We start from the raw sequence: 20,754 nt of genomic DNA on the forward strand, positions 1-20,754 counted from the left end.
GTTCTGTTTATGAATGGACACGGTCCATCCAGTCCCATTCAACTTTGTCCCACTGAAGAGCCAGCAAAGGGGCTTTCTAATCAGAAAGTCACATTCGAGTTTGTTATCTCCGAAAATATTTTAACTGCCGTAAAATGCCAATTCTAAATTTTACAATAACAGTAATAATGAATTAAATACACTTTAACAACAAAACCCAAAAATGACAAAGATTCGTTTACTATAACTGAAAAAAGTGGTATTTAAAACACTAATGAAATAAACTGTAGCTATGGCAAAGGGCAACAGCTGTGAACTGTTACACTGCCTCCTCAAATGATGTATGGGTTTACAGTTATGGTCTACCACACCCTCAAAATAACAATGCCCCCAACTGAGCATCCTCATTTAAACCATACACTGATATTCACTCGCCCTGAGTTCATTAGTTTAGTCAGCATGGCCACCAGTGGCCTGCAAAAACAGCTCATTCTAAACCAGCAAGCAGGCCAACTTTGACGCAGTACCAAATGCTTATCTGGCTCATATTACTTAAGGTTCACGGAGCTTTTCATGTTGCAAACCACAAACATCAACTCGACACATGTGAAACAGACGTGAGATAGCCGACAACCAATTATAAAGTGTGAATATGCACCTTACCTGTTAAAGTTATTGTCCCAAACATTTGGACAAATCTTCCCTAGAACAAAAAAAAAGAAAAAGAAAAGCAAAACAACCAAAGATCTTGAACAACTAGCCGACAAAGGTGCTGCTTAGAATTTCCTGTTGTAAAAGCGGCTGGCTCTGTCTATCTCCCCGGCGGTAAAAAAAAAAACCAAAACACAGTGGGCTGGTTTTTATGTTACGGTCCTCTCTCTCCCTCTCCGTGTTTCAAGCGTCTCCTCCTCTGAGTTTCTGGGTTACAATGAGCAGGGGAGGTGGGCAACACACATTTGAACAGGCGCTGACACAGAGGCCCCGCGTGGGCCACCCCGCCCCTCCTCCCTCCTCCCTGCCTCTCTTCAGCTGTCTGCGCGCCTCTCCTCCTCTGAGTGGGGCTTCCCCCCCCCCCCGCGCAACATTTTCTCCCCGCGAAGCTTTCATTAGAATGACAGAAAATGAAAGATCACCGAAAGTAATGTTTTATTCATTTTTCTTCAAATATCACGTATAGATTCGTTTTGAATAGCTTTTCGCAGACGCTCGCCTTCCCGCTCTTGCTTCTCCCAGCTCCTTCCACCTCTTTCTCTTTTCAGTATGAGAAAAATATCTCTTCTTTCGCCCTCTCACGGGTGACACCACTAACGGTGCAGGAATGTTAACTTGGTAACAGCACGTAGCATTTCAGTTATCCGCTCATTACCTCAGATTTACTTAAAATCTACTACATACTGCCATAAACCTTTCCTAAGACATACTGTATATATCTTTTGGACGACATATAGGTGACACAGATGGGCGATGCCACTACAGACAAGAATTAATTGCACTAAGAGCTCACTGTCTGCATCAAGCTATGACGGCCTTCCCGGAGCTTTTTGCAGCGCTCAAAATAGTAACATAGCACTTGGACATTAATCCAGATTTCAGCGGCTGTCCTGTCTGCTAGGAGATGGATTTAAGGAACAGGCCTTGGAAGAATGTGCCCTAATCAGGGAGCTCACACCTAGGCATTGTTCTGCTGGAATGTGCAAATTCCAGGTGATATCTTTTTTCCTAAAAGGTGATAAAAGCTTTAAATTCTCAAGGGTGATAAGCAGGCCTGGGCCGTACAGACGTACTCCAGACCATTGGCCAGGCTCTGAATGTGAGGCATTTGCATTTCGACAAAGACTGGGAGGCAGAGACACGTGATATGTGTAATGTAAACCGAAACACGGAACTCGTTATTTAGGCAAACCTTTTGCTGCAAACTTAGGAGTGCTGGAAGACGTTCAAATACAAAATCTTTTTGCAGCTTTTCATACAATTTTTCTAAAAGCTAATTCCAATTCCAGCAATGGCTCTTGGTTTGTGCCCCGGAGTGCATCTCTTAGTAGTCTACAGTATGTGGCTATTTTAAATTCACAAGATTTATTATTATTTGAAAAAAGATCACTCACACACACAATACACTAGTTTTAATTGTAGACCTATACATGATTGTAGATCTTATGCAATAGACAATGAGAGACCACGTCCAAATTCCTTGGGAAATAAACGCGCGATCAAACTCAGATATAAGGGATGTGACACAGTGGACAAGCATCTTAATTCCCGGTGACTCAAGCAGAGAGGAATTCGGTACACAGAATGCCCTCACACTCCAGTGACTCCAGTACACACGAGTGAGTCAGAAGGGTCAACCATAACATGGATCTTCTTGCGTGAATCACTGTGCAGTGGGACATATCCGTCCACCTCCACAAGGACCCTCTTAAGGTGCCCTAACGGGGCTGGAGGCTGTGGCACTGCAGAGGGCAGCCTGAGCCGGCGTAATCGCCGGCGACGCCCGCGCTATCTGCAGCATCCGAGAAACATGACAAAATCCAGGAATGTAAGCTTTGAGGCGTGGGCCTCTCTGGGTAAGGCACGCTGGGTTTTCGGGGCTCGGACGGGACGGCATGACATCATCGGAGCCCTCCCTGGTGCGCGCATGCATTCCTCGAGGTAGAGCGATGCTGAAATAATGGTAGGAAAAGGAAATGGCCGTTCAGCACGAGCGTAGCTCTGGATCACAGCGGTCTCTCACACGCTCTCCCCGTCCTGCTCTCGCGCGCTCTGCCTCGTTTGTGCCGTGCAATGCGACCTGTTAAACGTCCATGGAGCATTTGGGCAAATTTCACTCCTAGGCTGCGTCGCGTCTCCTTAATTAAAAGTCCCCTTTCAAACTCTCCATCACGGTCCCTCTTTCTTCTAGCTCTCCGTGGACGGCCGGAAGCAGGAGAATTCTACGCAGGAAAAGCACTCCTTCTTCGACGTCATTGTTTCTCCACAGTTTCCTGTACCGGCCCTCAGCTCGCTCGCTGCTTACTTTGTTTCCCGACTTTCCACAGATGATGCTGTCGACACACTGCATGTGTCAACACACGGTCACGGTGATGCTCAACGAAGTCACCTCGGTGCCCGTAATGACCTGCACGACTCCCGTTAGCAGATAAACACACTGCCTATGATCAGGTCTTTATCCATCCTCTCACAAACTCTGCCCAATCTTTCTTTAACACTCTGACAGCTCCAAACAGTCAGTGTTAATTAACCAGTTTGTTCATGCCTTTTTCACATTTACTGAAAAAAACAAACAAACACGTAAAAACTATTTTTTGTTTTGATTGTAACCAAGGGTTAAAATCAGCTCATAGTTGACTTACACAGCCGACATGGTTTGGGTGAAACTAATGACATAATATGGCATTACATGTCAATGAAGCAACTCAGAGTTGCATGAAACAAGATGTTACAAGATGTTTGTCTAACAATCCCAACTAACGGGTATGAACCTGGGACATTTCCTCTCTTGCCATCCCAAGAGCGTCACCTTCGATGTGTTTCAATGTCGCAACGTGACGGACATTCTTCACAGTATGGATGGGTGGAGAATGAGACTTTTACCAAGCCCTGATCTGTAAAGTCCTAGCTGGAAGAGGAAACCAGTGCAGGAGAATGTGGCTGCTGAGTGTGTGTGCATGCGCTGGGGGAGGGGAAATTGCTTGCAGGGGGTTGGGTGGTTTTAACTGGTGAACGCAAATCTTTAAATCTATCCTCCCTCACCTCTCACCCCGGACTTTCCAAGAATGAATCCCCCCTCCGATCCCATTAGAGGTGATACCACGTTCTCCGCTAACGGTATCCCAACCTCCGCCACCCACCACCCAGCAAGCCATGGTTTGCCTGGAAAGACTGGTGCATCGTCCCGACCCTTAACAAACTCCTATGACATAAGCAAACCTGCACACGGGTGCTAAGTGATGCGGGAAAGCTCGTATTTCCCTTTGCTCACTACAGAGAAGGCTTGCGGACAGATGGCCACAATCTCCCCACTCTCTCCTCCTTCACGTCCACTTCTGTCTCCCCAAGCTACTCGTTACCTTACATCCAATCAGATCAAATTAGATTAAGCGAAATTAAATACCCATCCGCACGCACGTACTGTGGGCAAACGACTCTCTTTCGCTCTCCTGAGTCCCCACCTCCCTGTCTACGCCCCGATCCTTACGGCTGTCTCTGCTTCCACCCTCCTTGGTACTGATGTGCGAGCGGACTCTGCGCCTGCCCCCAGGGAGAGCGCTGTGTGAGTCCGTCCGGGGCTGGTGGGAAGCCAATGGGCAGGCCTCACATTCTCCAGTGGGGAGCAGCATAGGGCGGATTAGGAAGGCTTCAGTTCGAGAAGGACGCGGGGTGATGTGTGCGTGCACGCGCATGCGTGTGTTAGCTAGGGAAGGAGCTGATATCGGTCTCGTGTTAGGAGAATACACTCACTGCAAAAGAAGAGGGTAGGGCCTGCTCAGTGGTGTGTGCTATCTCCGGGACATCTGCGCTACAGCAGAGGGAACATATTACAGTGTCAAATGTCAAATGACACTTAAATTCTAATGGTTTCATCTGGCGTCTCTCGCGGGGCAGTTCAACGCCTCCCAATGCCGGTCTGATATGTGGGGTTTCTGTGAAATTATATTGTTGACTTTGTTATTTAAAATAAACATAAAGTTTCAAAGATATTTTCTTGACATAGAAAGACAGTAAAACTATCGCCAGTGAGGTGTACTTTACAGCTGGAGACTTGACAGTAAGAGCTCTGGCAGAGAGAGGAGAACTGACCCACACAGGCTGCGAAGTGGCTGGAGCCAGACTGCTTTCCAAGAGGCTGATGAAATGCTTTGGCAAGGCTGCACAGTGTGCACACTGCACTAGTGCGCTGGGCGCATCAAAGCCCGCACAACATGATCATTCACATGTGTGCAAGCATACACATATTTGTGTGCATATTCACACATACACACACACACACACACACACACACACACACACACACACACACATTCACGTGTGGCAAACGCATGCACATACATGCAATAACAAGTAGAAAAAATCTTGAAAACAAAATCAGTTGGTATAGTGATACTTTAACAGCAGAGTCATTTTATTATGCATATTTAAACATTCACACACACACACACAAACACACACACAACTTTTTTTTAGGAGAAATTGGCCTCTGTGTATGAGCTCAATTTCAGTACCCTCTTAGGCCTCTTCGCACAGTACAACTAGCATAGAGCTGTGAGTATGTGTGTGTATGTGTGTGTGTGTGTGTGTGTTTGCTCTACATCTATGTCTGTATCCTCTTGTAAATTAGGCAGTTTTTGCACAAACACAAATGGTTGGGTGTTTTCTGATTAGTGAACTGGAGTGAAGTGTGAAGCTACAGTGTGTTGTGCTCAGTGTGAAGCCTGCACGTGATCATGCTCAAAGCTTTCTCACTACTGATTAGCTGTTTGCTTTTTAATAGCAAGTGCTCCATTCTCCCCCTCACTCATTTTGGCAGTGGGGTCATTGAACAATACAGTACAGATTTTGGCAATGCCTCAAGAAAAATAAATCTTTATAATATTTAACAAACAGCCTCTCCCAGGCCAGAGGTTGTGCACGTGTGTGTGTGTGTGTGTGTGTGTGTGTGTGTGTGTGTGTGTGTGAAGGAGAGATTCTGGACAGGATAAAAAATCCTGACCCAGTTCTTGTGCTTTATACTTGTGGGAGTTGATTACCAGACAAAGAAAAGACACCCACACCCTCAAATACAGACACACTCAACACCCCCGCATCTCCCCCTTGCTCTCTCTCTTGCTCTCTCTCTCTCTCGCTCTCTCTCTCTCTCTCTCACACACACACACACACACACACACACACACACCAAAAGGTGTTCAGCACATGAACTTAAAATCCATTGCAATACTCGTTAAGTGTAGTGATGTGAGGAGGTGTGTCAATAAAGCGAGCATCCGTACTGTGGCTGCATCCCCCGCGAACGTCTGCCCTGGGGAAGCATGAAGCATGTCCCCTTATCCCACTGGAACATACCACAGAAATCCCTTAATCGCTGTGTGAAAGGAGAGCCATGGGGAACGCATTACAAGGACTTTAGTTTATTTTCATGCATTGGTATACAGGGGGGTGGGGGGGGGGTTTGTGTTTATACGTCCGTCCTGTGTGTGTAAGTGTGCATACGTGCACATTTGCGTGTACACGAGCGGCCTCGGGAGAGGAAGACTATAGTCGGCTTCCTCATCTTCTTGTTTCCTTCCTACATGCTGTCTTCTTTTCTGCTATGAAAGAACTGGGCTGTGATTTTACCCAGCTCTTCACTTGCTTTCCTGTAATTCAGATCTCACTCGCTCTTCAAGCCATGTCAAATTTCAAACCTTGACATTTTCACTAGAATAATTTGTCTCATTTTACATCTATTAATTCTGAAAAAAACATACATCCATAAGAAAGATGTTACATGTTTTATTAGCATACACAGGAATGTGGGTGAGTGTGTGTGTGTGTGTGTGTGTGTGTGTGTGTGTGTGTGTGAGTGTGTGTGTGTGTTTGTACTGTGTGTGTGTGTGTGTGTGTACTGTGTGTGTGTGTGTGTGTGGAGTGTGTGTGTGTTTGTACTGTGTGTGTGTGTGTGTGTGTGTGTGTGTACTGTGTGTGTGTACTGAGGGTGGTGCTACTCTTGGATCCTGTCCTCCTTCAGTGTTATCAGTGGCATTCCGTCTCCTGCTTCTTCAGAGGACGGTGTCTCCGCCTTTATCTGGCTCCCAGCCGTAATCCCCCCCACAGATCTCAACCACATTAGCTCTCCACCCCCACACCTGCCCCCGCCCCTGTCTCTCAGACCCCCCCCAGCAGGGCGAGCTGCAGGGCGAACTGCAGGGCCATGAGCCCTGGCTTTCGAAATGCCAACACAATAGGAGCATACCAGACATACTACACATCTGGCCTGAAGTGTGCTGGCATCTCTGCCTAACTGCTTCCCACTATAATCTCCTAACGTAAACACCCTGACCTTGCAGGGTTCTGTAAAAGCAAACATGTTGGTGGAATTCAGAAACGTCTCGATGGGGCTGGCAACCCGAGACAAGCAACATGGTGTGTGTGTGTGTGTGTGTGTATGTGTGTATCAATGGGTATATGCATGCACGCATTTATGTAGTATTGTGACTTCTTCAGTGTCCAAATGTGTATGATGAATTTTCAAGGCATAAATTAAATTCCTTTGCTCTAAACATGTTGGCCACTTATTGTAAAAAAAAAAAAAGGCAGTGCCTAACATGGTTATTAAACATATACCTCCTCTCATCATGCAACTGAATCTCCACTGGAGATACATGTCGCATTCCTGCTCTTAATGGACAATACACCTCCCATTCATCTGCACGGGGCCGGGCACAGCGTAAGGTTACTGCACAGAGCCATTGGACAGGTCATTATAGACGTTATTAAAAACACTGCACCACTCCACAGATGCGGGGCCTATCTCTACATTTCCAGTCATCTCCAGTTTCTCAATGCACAGTAAGGTAAGCTTATTAAAAACGTGCATGGAGTTCTGTGGGGCTCGCCCAGGTCATGCCTCGCTAAATAAACATCTCAGCGAAATATTTTTCGAAGGGAAACATCTCGGTGGTCTCTCAGAGTTTAAAGGCATAGGAGGGGTAAATAAGCAGCGCGTGGCCGGGGCCGAGCTCTGGAGATGGGCAGCTGCCCCAGTGTCTAAAGGAGAAGAGGAGACTGGGGGCTTCTGAAAGGTGGGAAAGGATCGCACAGACACACAGACATGAGAAGGTGCATTCTTGCCACCGCAGGTGAAATTTTAGCTAATTACAAGCACATTTACTCTGTATAATAATAGCTATCTAGCTAGATGGTTAGATAGACAGATAGATAGATAAACAGATAGACAGATAGATAACTAGACAGATAGATAGAGTGGTGTAAAGCACAGAGAAGATATATGATAAATAATTGTAATATATGCCGCAAATGGTGCAAGGAGTAAAGCATGTATGATAACTAATCATGTCATGATTCTTTTATGCACATGTCATCTGATGTCTCATGCATGGATATGTGTATGTAGAACATTTCTAGAGCACTTTTTTTCCCTCTCTCTTGCACACTAATCACACACACGTTTTTGCACACACACAAAGTAAATTCACTATAGTTTTTTTCTGGGTTTGGTGTAGGATCGTGTGGTGTAGAGTCAGTGGGGAGAGAGGAGATCTAGATAAAGACATCAAGACAAGTCTTTATTACCCCCAACACCCTGACAGACCATGCTGCCCATATACCACCCACCCACACACACACAAACACACACAAACAAACAGACATACATATTCTTTTAAAGATACAGATGCACTAATACACACGCCCTCCACAACCACACACACTTACCCTCAGAGAGTGTTTTATCCTCAGAGAGTCCATTAAAGTCTGTGTGCTCGTCTGTCTTCCCATTCAGGCTGGAGACAGAGATCTGTCCATTCTTCTGCATCTGCTGAAGGGTGAACAGGACATGAATTACGAACTGATCAATCAATTAACCCCGCGTTTGCGTTGGATATTCACACAAGCGATTACGCCAAGTTTCTCCAACGTATGCCACCTAACGCCTCATGCGTTTCTGGTGAAATTTTAACGCGTAACGCATAATCGTCCCCTGACCCACTAAACAACTCTGTGACAGACTTTTATTACAGCGTGCAATACACCAGGCGGGACACGACGCCGCCCCTCTGCTGAATGAAGACACCTTGTTATCTGAGCAATCTCGGCCACAGCCCTTGTGTTTACTACTCGTGTTTCTTGCTGTCTAGCTGATCTAGAGCCCTAGAGCTCTTTCTGCACTGTAGTTTTGCACCATGTCCATTAAAACCTCTCTAGAGTTCTGGCCTTGAAATCCCATGTACGCTTAAAATCCTGCGCACCCCAGACAATCTTTTTTTCCCTTCAGCAGAGAATGTGCCATCGCAGCATCCCATAAACGTAGGAAACGTCCTCGTATCAGCGGCCCGAAGGATGCTATCCCTGGCTCTGCGCGTTTATTTTCAGGCTGTGTGCGTGAGCAGCACAAATATTATCCCAGTTCAAGCATAAATTCCTCATGCATCAGTCCTCAAAAACTGCAGCTCAAAATGAAGAGTTTTATTGTATGTTTTCTCCATAAAGAACCTCATTAATGGAAGCCAAACACCACACACCCAGCTTTGCCAGGTCTGTTCCTTATTATCTGCTCATCGTAAAGCCGGGGTCAGCTGCACCACTTCAGAAGAGCAGTCCCCATACCTCCCCATCTGCTAACTCAAGTACTCCATGTAATGCGCTCATTCACTTCAATTTTGTCTTCTCTCTCACACACACACACACACACACACACACACACACACACACACACACACACACACACACACACAGCCTGAGCTGCAGGGGCGAGGCTGCCTTAGGTTTCCTAATGACCAAGACTTGCCGTGTCGAGCTGTTTTTACTACCGTTAGCTCAGGCTCTTTATTCAAAATGAGAAACCTGAGAGAGACAGACAGAGAGGGGGAGAGACAAAAATAAAAAAATTCTTTACTAGTATTGGTTTAATTTTTCACTATTATTTATTACTTTTTTGTTTATTCCCATACTCATTTATTTATGTTTATTGATTGATTGATTTATTGGCATTTTGTTATTATTAGTTTCACCGAGAATGTTCAGTTTTATATTTGATTGTGCTTTGGCAACATGCCAAGCTAAATTGAATTGAATTTAAATTGAGGAAAAAGAGAGAGAGAGAGAGAGAGAGAGAGAGAGAGAGAGAGAGAGAGAGAGAGAGAGAGAGAGAGAGAGAGAGAGAGAGAATGAGAGACTGTGAAATGTGATGGAATATATTTAGAAGCATTTCTGTACTAACTCACATTTACTGCAAAGTCTGCATTCTAAAAATAAGAAAGTCTCTGTGACAATACTAAAATGACTACTTTATCCTGTATCAGAAATAGGTGACTCCAAGCCAAAAAAAGAGATCTGTACATGTAATTATTTAGGCAGGAGGAACCTAAAGATATTTAAGGGTGAGACATGTTTAAAGGCTACAGGGAGGGATAAGAGATTCCACTCTCATCACCTTCAGGACTTAGCAGGACAAACCCTACATATTTACACTTAGTGAAGTGACTGCACAGAGCTGAGGGGAATCAGGAGGGATGAGCGCCTCCTGTACAGACAACAATGCAAGCAGTTCAACTGCATCAACAGGGTTAAATTAGCAATAGCACTAAAAACACACCCTCCTTCACACACTCATGCTTACAACTACACACTCATCCGTGCCACACACACAGCTCCGTGCACCTACACCCGTGGGCCAGTAGGTGCCCCTTCAAGCCCACCTGCTTTCTGACCCCAGGGCCTACCTCATGACTGCCATTCCACAGATTCCATAACTCCGTTGTGGAATTTCAGGGTTTGGGTGGGGTTAGCCCCGCCCACCCTGCCCTCGCCCCTCTCCTTCAGACTTCCGCCCTTCTTATCCCACATGCGAGTGCCCGAGAGTCCCCCACACGCGAGTGCCCGAGAATCCCCCACACAGGCTGTTCGAAAGGAGCCCTGGGTCTTGGCCCTGCTTGGTGTGGACTTTTGTTGATGTATAAGCAAAACTGCTGTGTTCTAGATGTGTAACTTGAAATATAGATAGATATAGATATAGATTAGTTATGCAATGGAAGATTTAATGCTCAAATTCAGTGTTACACACATTTGCAGACTTGTGGAAACACACACAGATACCGAGAATTATACATACAGAGAACGGGAATGTGGAGCCCATGTTGGTCAGATGTGCTGAGCGCATGAACAGGCAAACCCCCCAGGTCTGTCTGGAACACCATTCCCCACCAAGCTCCAGTGATGTTTAATGAGCCAGAAGGTCTTTAAAATTTTTATTAGCGACGGCCGTACATGAACTCACCAAATAAAATCTGTCAAATCAAATCATTCGTGGCGATTTAAGTAGGTACTGTACGGCAGAAACAAGATCCCACGTCATGGGAATAAACGTGATTCCATCAAGTGGCAAATAATTGGATTTTTCTTAGATGGAATTTCTGGAATTGGAGAAGGAGTGTACCGAGCGCTTCTGATGTGAGGCATCACCTTTCTTTCTGCAGAAATAAGAAGTAGCCTGGCAGTTAACTCTTTCTCCTGGCTTGTATCAATACTTCTCTGACCACCCACCATGACTTGCAATTACCAGGTAGACCATTTGCTTTTTGGGTGTGATTGCCCGGTCGAGTCAGAGTGTGAGAAAACAGCAGATGACAGCACATGTCCACACAGCCTGTCCATTAACTAAACAAACACACACGCACTGTTGGCACACTTAGATCTGTCCTGTACCGCCTACTTCTGACAATTGCTTGACAAGAAGGGGGAAAAAAAAGATTGAATCCATGTGTGGGCATCTGGGGTGTGTGCGTGTGCGTGTGTGTGTGTGTGTGTGTGTGTGTGTGTGTGTGTGCGTGTGCGTGTGCGTGTGAGTGTGAGAGACAGAGAAAGAGAGAGAGAGAGAGAGAGAGAGAGAGAGAGAGAGTGTATGTGTTCAACAACTGACTTTACGGCACCGCACTTGCTGGATAGAAGCCTGCAAAAATGAACGATATGAGGCAATGATTTTGTTTTGAAGGAGAAGGGTGTTTACATGTACCATGCATCTCTGTGCATAGACTCTTCTGGTTAGTCCTACAGCACTTTTTGTGTTGCCCTACTTCAACACAATAGCAACCCAATAGACTTAAAACAGCAGGATAAGGCCACACTCCTTGGACCCGTCTGGTCTGCTCTGCTGCTGCTTGGACCCCTTAGGCTCCGTCTGGGCTGCCACAGCCCGTGGTTCCTCCAGCTTCCTTGGGCTCTTGTCTTTCCACAATGTGGAAAATGACCAGAGAAGGACCGAGGGGGAACCCGTAGTCCGTCCTGCTTCCGTTTAATCACCTTGCGTTCCTGAAACCGCTGATGCATGTGTCTGGGTTCCCAGCGCTCTGTCTCGGCGCTCATACTCATGCTCATTGCATTTCCAACCCAAAAACAACCTAAACGACGTTAGGCAATAACAACGTCCTGCACGCCCTATAAGCTCTGGCCTCTCTCTGCAGTTGAGAGGCAGATAAAATAAAAGAAAGCATTTGTTAGGGACTGTCTGCATTCAGGCCTCCCCAAGGGAACAGCCAGATAACAATAGCCAAGTGCAAACATACCACAGCCTGCTGACTAAAGTTCGGCTGACTCTGAAGCACGAAGGTGTCTGTCTGACGAAGGCCAGGATTTGTGGGGATGTTTGAAGTTTTTCATTTTATTTGAGCTCTTATATTCGCATAAACATTCAAACACTTAAAATGCTCACATCTTTAAATGCTTAGAATTTCCCCTGGTCATATTGACATTGTAAATTTAAGTGTCCCATGGTTGTATTTACATTGTAAATTTTGGGCCATGCATACATAAAAAAACAGTTTCCACTTTTTTAACGAAGACATAGAGCTACGGGAGCATCCATTAGTGTGTGAAAAGGCATCTGCCTCCTGTGGTGCACATGCCCTTAAACACACCATTGGCTGTTAAGATGAGAAGCAGCATGGGGTCTGGGTTTCAGCAGGGGCTGCACTTACACATCTCCTGGAGAGAGGAGTTCACACAGCACTCGTTAACCTCCAATCTTTCACGAGCAGAGGACCTATGCTACACACACACACATACACACGCACATACGCACACACACACATACACGCACACAAACACACACATACACACACACACGCACATACGCACACACACACACGCACATACGCACACACACACACGCACATACGCACACACACACACACTCACACACACACACACACACACACGCACATACGCACACACACACACATACATACACGCACACAAACACACACATACACACGCACACACAGACACGCGCGCGGACACACAGACACGCGCGCGCGCACATACACGCACGCCCGCACACATACACGCACACGCACACACACACACACACACGCATGTACACACGCACACACGTCATGGTTGATTCTAATATTTTCTCCAAGGCTGCTCTTATTATGACACTGTCAAATGAACTGACATGTTGCAGTGGAATTTACAACATTCCTAAGATATACTTACTACAACATTACATAAAGTTCAATTATTAAAGGACATGAAGTGATTAAATTGTGAATTAAGAATTATTCTTTGTGATCTTACTTGTTTTGACTCTAATACCTTGTTAGCATTGACCTCATTCTTACATTGAAGGCATATCGAAGTAGTGGTGCAGACCACAAAGTGTTGGAAATGTGAATACAGTACGAACAAATACCAGACAGGCTCCCATAGTCCCCAGAGGGCGGCGTATCACAGATGAAGAGGTTCACGATGCCACGATCTGTCTGGAATTCTAATGTTTATTAGCATTGCTGTTTGCTTTGGTAACGCTTTTATAGGAGAGTGCAGAGACTCAGCGTGGAATGAACTGTAATTCTTCACTGTTTATGTTCTAGTATGTGTGTGCGCGCATGCGTGTGTGTGTGTGTACTACCTATGCCTGTAAACATTAGTAAACTAATTGAATAAACACAGCATTGGAAGTGGCTGTGTTAAGCACTCTAGCTAAATTTACTTCACTGCTGCAATGGTCCTCACTGCACCTGATGCCGAAATAACAGACTCATACAAACACAACAAATAAAGCAGAATGAAAGGACTGGCTCGTATTATGCTTCCTTCAGCACTGTGCCAGTCTTACATCTGAAATTATTTTTCACCTTTTTCATATGGTTACTCTTATTTTGTTATTACACCGCTGAAAGACCCTTACATTATATTTAAGTATGCAATAATACGAAAGCATTGCATTGATGCCTGTAATCAATATTCACATATTGGCCATTTTATATCGTGTGTCAACAGATACTTCAAACGTATTAAAGGTCAACCATAAATTTGACAAGGTTTTCATTATGCTTTAGTGACCTTTAACTCGCCTAATATTCCACATGAACGGTCATGTTACCCAAAGTAGCACATGTACATAGAATGATCACATAGATGTGAGGATTTCATTTCAGACCATAAACAGAAGGTCTCACCAACATCTACTCATACTTCAGTCAGTCCTATTAGTTAAATCCGACTCACATTTGTCAATACTCACTTTGTGTTTTGTTTCTGCATAGCTTATTTCGGTTTGAGTCCTAAGAGGATTTGAGTGAGAGGCAGAACTCTCCCAGCTGGACGCACGTTCCTGACCTCCTCTAGCAGTTTACATGAGCGCAGGCGCCTTCGACCGACGGCTCTTTTTCAGGGAGTGACCACGAGAAGGCCTGCAGGGGTACTCTAGGGGTACTCCGGGGGAAAGGCTGCCCCCCCCCCCCCCCCAGTGGAATAAGGAGAGCACGGGTGGAGACAGAAAGGAGACGTGGGGAGGAGACAGACAAGGGGTGGGACATGGGAATTCATCTGGGAGGACGGAAGAGTGTTTGAGGGGATGTTACAGGACGATCTGAGGAGTTTGAGGAGTTCCAGGCCTGGGTCTTCTCGCTCAAACTTCAACTGCTTTGGAAGCCGATAAAGCCGTCTGAAAGTCTGTGGAACAGTGATGCGCTTCAGTGAGGCCGCCCCTACTGTGCATGACTGTGTGTGTTTCCACCTGAATGATTACAGAGAAATTAGCAAGAATGTGAGAATGTTTTTGATATGCAAAATATGTACATCTTGAACAAATAACCTAACAACAACAACAACAACAACAACAACAGTATTTATTATGTACTGTTTAATAAAAAAGTACCGATTTATTTAGGTACTCTCTAAAAACTGCATGCTGATGTCAATCCTCCTCAGTATTCTTTACACTAGAGACTGAAAGATGACTACCAGACAGCACAGCCATAAACAAGTAAAAAAGCTCTTATTTGCTTTACAAACCCAGCCGGCATTTAACTTAATGACCTCAATCTATTTTGATTCTGCTCTGGATTTCACACCACTACATTACTCGTTTCAGCAGTTAACTAGAAAGACAGTCTCTGAGGAAAGGGTAAGTATACACACACACACACACACACACACACACACACACACACACACACACACACACACACACACACCATGGAGATCACAGACATGCATCATCTCCATCTACACAAACACACACGTCTCTGAACTATCCGGCCTGTTTTGCTGTTTCAGCTGATGAAGGCCCCTCATATCGTAGCATGAAACCACTATAATTACAACGTTCCCATTGGAATTCAGAATGGAATTCGTTTTTAATGCACAACAGACAACTAGAGTGCAGGACAGTGCTGATGTGATTTTACTGGGAACTTCCAGTGGGCCCAGCATGAGAAAAAGGCACCATAGCGTTCCAGGCTCCACATGCAGACAGGAGCACTGCTCTTACCTAGATTACCTAAATCAGTCAAGCAAGTATGCACTTTGCTTGCAAACGCATCAGCTCTTCCAGGCTGTGAGAGCCGGGAGCAAATGTTGCAGAACGGCCCACACCCATAAGCCTTTTTCGACTCGGCGACGAATGCCAGTGGCTTCCAGACCCGTCGGCTAAATGTGCGCACTTAATACTCTGTGGTGACTCCTAAGGTATGTGTGCACAGCACTGGCCAATAACACGCCGATGCTGCTGCAGTTCGCCATTGGCAAGCTGCTGCGATGAATTGTCAGTGTCTCTGGTGCTGCCAAGGGTTAAGTGCACAGAGGCCTCCTCCATGTTGGCTCTAGTCGGGCCTCAAATCACCCTGGTTGCAGGGGGAGGGATGGTCGTGGTCACTAGAGCTGTTTTGCTGCACTCTGAATTCCAGCCCTGCCTGCTGGATAAGGGGGAAGCACAAAGCCGAGGTTAATGTTGCCAGAGCTACGCTTCCCGCCATTTGCCATGCAGCTACAGACACAGACGCAGTCTACCAGGCTCTGAACCTGGTCCGGTATGCTAGCACTGATCTGTTTGACCTCTTTTGTCTTCCCGCCAATTCTCAAACACCCAGCAACTCCCTAAACACTTATTGTGATGGGTGTTTAGGGAGTGAGAAGAACCGAGGTTCTCCCTAAACACCCATCACAATGGCCACCCTCATTCACAGACAGCAGTGTGTGTGTGTGTGTGTGTGTGTGTGTGTGTGTGTGTTTGTGTGTTTGTGTGTGTTGTGGAGGGTTCTTTGGCACAGTGTGCCCTAGTTTGAGTCAAGTGTCCTGACTCCATAGGACGTTCTGGAGCCACTGGGTCCCTCAGTCTCTCTGAATTAGACCTCGCAACACACTGACGCATGAGACACCCAGACTGCGCCTCTCGATAATGATGGATTTAAAACGGAATTCTGAATGAGACAATGAAATGAAGGAGATATGGGTCAGAGAATTAGGTGCGCCAGATTTAGAACATGAATAAACAATGAACAAAGTCAAGAGCAGAGAAACGTAGCCTATTATTGCAATAGAAAACAAAATGGTTTTCGATTTTCTACTTTGGGTATTATAACAATTGTTTTCACAAAAAAAACCTTTAATATATACTATACAGCAGTCAAGAAATTAATTTTAGATAGTGGAATAAAGCAATAGCCAATTGTCACATTAGGGACCCGCTGAACTGTTTCCTGATCATTCAGATTTTTAGATAAACTGGCAGCAAGACATACCCCCCACCAAACCCCCCTACCAGGCATGGCCTTGTGATCACATCATTCATCCTAAAAAGACATCTACCTACAGGTTCTTTATGGGGCTGGTCTCCAAAATCTCAGGGTGGCCTGATGTCTTCCACAGCCCAGGAGCACATGTGCTGTCTGCTGAAGAAACTCCTTTCTGTCACATTGACTTTGCCATCTGACATGCACTGAACAAGCATGGTTATTATCCCACGCCAATAAGCAGCAGACCTGCTGGCTGCTATACCTTAGATGCCTTCCTGGCGCATACAGCTGGCTTTTGCAAGGCAAAGTTTCACATGGTGTTTCCCACCACATGCTAATTTCAAACTGGCCACACACTCCTCCAGTACCCAGTGTTCCAATGAGAAGCATCAAATGAATGCACAGCTGACTGTGCACCCCTTAACGACTGTCAGACAACACTTTAAATGGTTGGGTTTGAGCATCTGCTGTAGAACGTATGTTAATATAGCAAAAGAAATGTAAAATAGAGGAGATAATGAAAAACATTTTGATAATGCTTAGAAATGTCTTACAAATTACTAGAATGTATGACAAACAGCAGCTGTTACATTTCCCGTATTTCGGTTTTGGAATCGTTTGGCAGATTCACCACAGTGAAATATGGGAGCCCATAGGGATTCTACAATCACAAAAGATGCAATAAGATGTAATTAAAGGGCCTTTCAGTATCCCACATTACACTTTTCATGGCTTTAATGTTTATAGAGACAGTCCCTAAGAAACCATTTCTACTTTGGATGGCAGATTCCTGGTTTGATGTGTGGCCCTTCAATCAATAAATAAAACTAAAGAGATTTCCCAACTCTTCCTGAAGATTAACACATGCAAGATGTGCTTCTCAGCATTGCCCTTCACACACACACACACACACACACACACAAACACAGTACACTCTGATTGAGCATAAAGAGGATAAAGGCATGTGTGCCTATCACAGCAGTCAAAGGGTATTAACTATGATTAGTCATTCAAGGATAAGGAATTCTGGCCTTTCCTCCCCTTCCACGCTGTGAAACTCAACAATCCCACACAGATTAATATGACACACACTATTTCAAAATGTGGAGAGAAAGAAAAAGTATGAAAGAGAGAGAGAGAGAGAGGGAGAGAGAGAGAGAGAGAGAGAGAGAGAGAGAGAGAGAGAGAGAGAGAGAGAGAGAGAGTGAGTGAGTGAGAGTGTGTGTGTGTGTGTGTGTGCGCGCGAGAGAGAGAGAGAGAGAGAGAGAGACAGACAGAGACACACACACACACACACACACACACACACAGCTATGAGCATCTGGCTATGTCTGGCCCACGGCTGCACCAGACAGACCACACCGCAGTCGTGGGGGCACAGCGCATGCGTCAGGCAGGCAGGGGCCATCACTTGTCTCCTACTCCTTCAGATGTCACCCTAAAACCAAGACCTAACACAATACCGGCTAACAGAGCTACAGCAGAAACACACTATCATGTTCCAAACAATAAGCTCTATTCATGGCACTCAAAGCCACAAACACTTTTTACAGTCTCTATGAAACAATACTTTGCTTGGGTGGTCTTAATTTATACATGAATTTGTTGATGGATATCTAATACCATGTTAAGCTGCTTGAGCCATGTTCTCAGTTAATCTGTCCAAAATGGAGACACAGAGCTTTCCCTAATTGATTTTACTCACCCAAAGTGATTTAGAGCAATTATATCACAGCCCAGGAGGAAACCACTGCTTTGTGGCAGATATACCCTCATGTGGCCAGAGTAACAATGCTGTCTATGAGAGAGTCATATCTACAGACAGAAATCCCAGCCTCCACACAGCTGGCTCAGTTCAAGGACTATGTACAAAGTGTAAACCTCTTTATACAGAAGCTATGGAAGTTGGTTTTTCCTTCCAGTATTGGCAGGATTAGCTTCTGTGTAACTTCATGTGGAATGATAATGTGAAACCCTAATGGTGTGGTGCAGGATAATTGACATTTCATCTTGTGTATAAATTGTGCGTTAAGGATCAAAAGATAATAGTTTGTGTGTGTGTGTGTGTGTGTGTGTGTGTGTGTGTGTGTGTGTGTGTGTGTGTGTGTGTGTGTGTGTGTGTGTGTGTGTGTGTGAACGCTAATGCGCACCACTATTGTAAACAAAACCCCGAATCGTCCAATCAGCGCGCTGAAAGAGTGAACCCAACGTCGTTAGCCGAGCCGCAGAAATCCCCGCTAAATCTCGCGCTAGCCCACTCCCCAATTTTCCAGGAACGAAAGCGTGTGTTTGTTTTTGCGGCGTATTTCCAACGGGAACCGCTCCAAGCCAGGGTTTGGAGCTTTGTGAGTGGAGCGCTACCGCCAGCGCTAACTGCCCTAACCGCCACTGCACGGCCACACCAGTACGGCAACCAGTCACCATGAGCGGGGGTGCCGCAACACCACGCTGCGCTTGTTTAGGTATAGTTCCAGATCAACACTGAGCAGATCCTGTGGTCTCAGTAACATGCAATAAACACTGTGGCTGTTGTGTCGAAATTGGAAATCTTAAAATGAAAACCTGTAAAATTCCATAGCGAAGGATAATTGACGTGTTCTGCAAATGCCACACCATGTTGTTACACAACTGTTTACACGTGTCTTCGGCTAAACAAAAGAGCCACCTATCCATCCTAACAACCCCAAATGTATCTATCCGAATAACCCCAAATGTAATCTTTATTCATTGGAGTTTAAGGAGTCAGATTCACGGAACAAACCTGGTGTAGAAAATGTCGATAACAGACAATCAGAGAGCTGACCACTGAAACAAGACCCATGACACCAGCAGGGACCAGTCACTGCTTCCAATCGATGGTCTGCACAGGCCAGGAACCCAGCAGAGCTGCTCCACAAAAGATGAGGGGCATCACAGCTCTGTACTGTACATCAGCACCACTTTGTGTGTGTGTGTTATATATATATATATACACACACATACCAATTATTATTTATTTTGTCCTTTCGAAAAACTAAAAGATCCAAATGATTTACTTGTGGTAAAGGGTCAAGGCACAGTCAGACAGTCAGTCATTTTAGTGCAATTCGGTGCACTCCGATCCAGAATATACAGCCTGTTTACATGAAGGAGACTGCCAGTCGGGCACATGTAAGCACATCTAAACACACACAGAGAGAATGTGGGTGAGAGTAAACGTTCATTTCAGTCCTGTACTCACTTAAAGATATGAGTGTTTTAGCTCCAAGGTAAATCAGCTGATACAATCCTGCAGGTGGAACCAAACAATTTCAGCAGCTGTTGCTCCAAATTTGGCTGATGCACCGACGACTAGTTTTTCAAGTAAATATCAGCTGTTTTGCAACATGGGAAAATGACAGGAAGAAAATAAGCAATGTTCATAACGTTTTGCCCTTTAGGTTCAAGACAGTTCCATTAATCAGCACTGATCTCAATTTGTTCTAAAATAAAAGATAAATTCCAGAAGCCTGTTTATAACCCTCGACCTCTCTCTCGACCTCACTTTTATGCAGCCATTTTGTGTTTTATTTAACTTGCATATGTACTTGCTAAGTTTTTGTGGGGTGTAAAAAAGCAAATGGGATGGAGTGTCAGACAAAAGAGTGTGTTAGAGGGGAAAGTGTACCCCTTCTGTTCTTGACCTCATTCAAACAGGTCCATCTTTCTCCCAGAGCACAGAGTGAAGGTTGGTATGGGTCCAACGCATCCCACAATCCAGTGCAACAGGGCCTGAGGGAAGCACAGTCTGTACTCGTCATCTCTTTTCTACAAACAACAAAGAGGCAGTTAATAATTAAACTGTGGTGCAAGAAATCCCCCAAAGCTGAGTTCGATGTCAGTTTCTTATAACAACATGCTAATATTAAATGCATAATAGATACACTGTTTTTTTTTTATAGATCATCTTGAATTCAAGTTATTTAATGAACCAGATATCCTCTTTGCACCTAATACTTTAATACTACTGGATTAAAACTGTAATCGCAGACAGGAAATGGTAAACTAATAAGCAGGCATACCTGTA

At 45.1% G+C, this 20,754-nt stretch overlaps 1 protein-coding gene across 5 annotated transcripts in view; it reads right to left on the reverse strand.

Moving 5' to 3' along the window:
• akap12b (A kinase (PRKA) anchor protein 12b) overlaps positions 1 to 20,754 on the reverse strand; it is a 42,641-nt gene that overhangs the window by 11,320 nt on the left and 10,567 nt on the right. For 2 of the 5 annotated variants that reach the window (XM_026998354.2, XM_026998346.2), the window contains exon 2: positions 8,410 to 8,512. In XM_026998354.2, coding sequence (XP_026854155.2) covers positions 8,410 to 8,512 — 103 coding nt within the window. Of the gene's footprint in view, positions 1 to 642; positions 912 to 8,409; positions 8,513 to 20,754 lie in introns of those variants that run through there. The other 3 variants (XM_026998378.2, XM_026998371.2, XM_026998363.2) reach the window with 2 other exon arrangements.

Source organism: Electrophorus electricus, chromosome 3, assembly GCF_013358815.1.
Source record: "Electrophorus electricus isolate fEleEle1 chromosome 3, fEleEle1.pri, whole genome shotgun sequence".
Lineage (NCBI taxonomy): Eukaryota > Metazoa > Chordata > Actinopteri > Gymnotiformes > Gymnotidae > Electrophorus > Electrophorus electricus.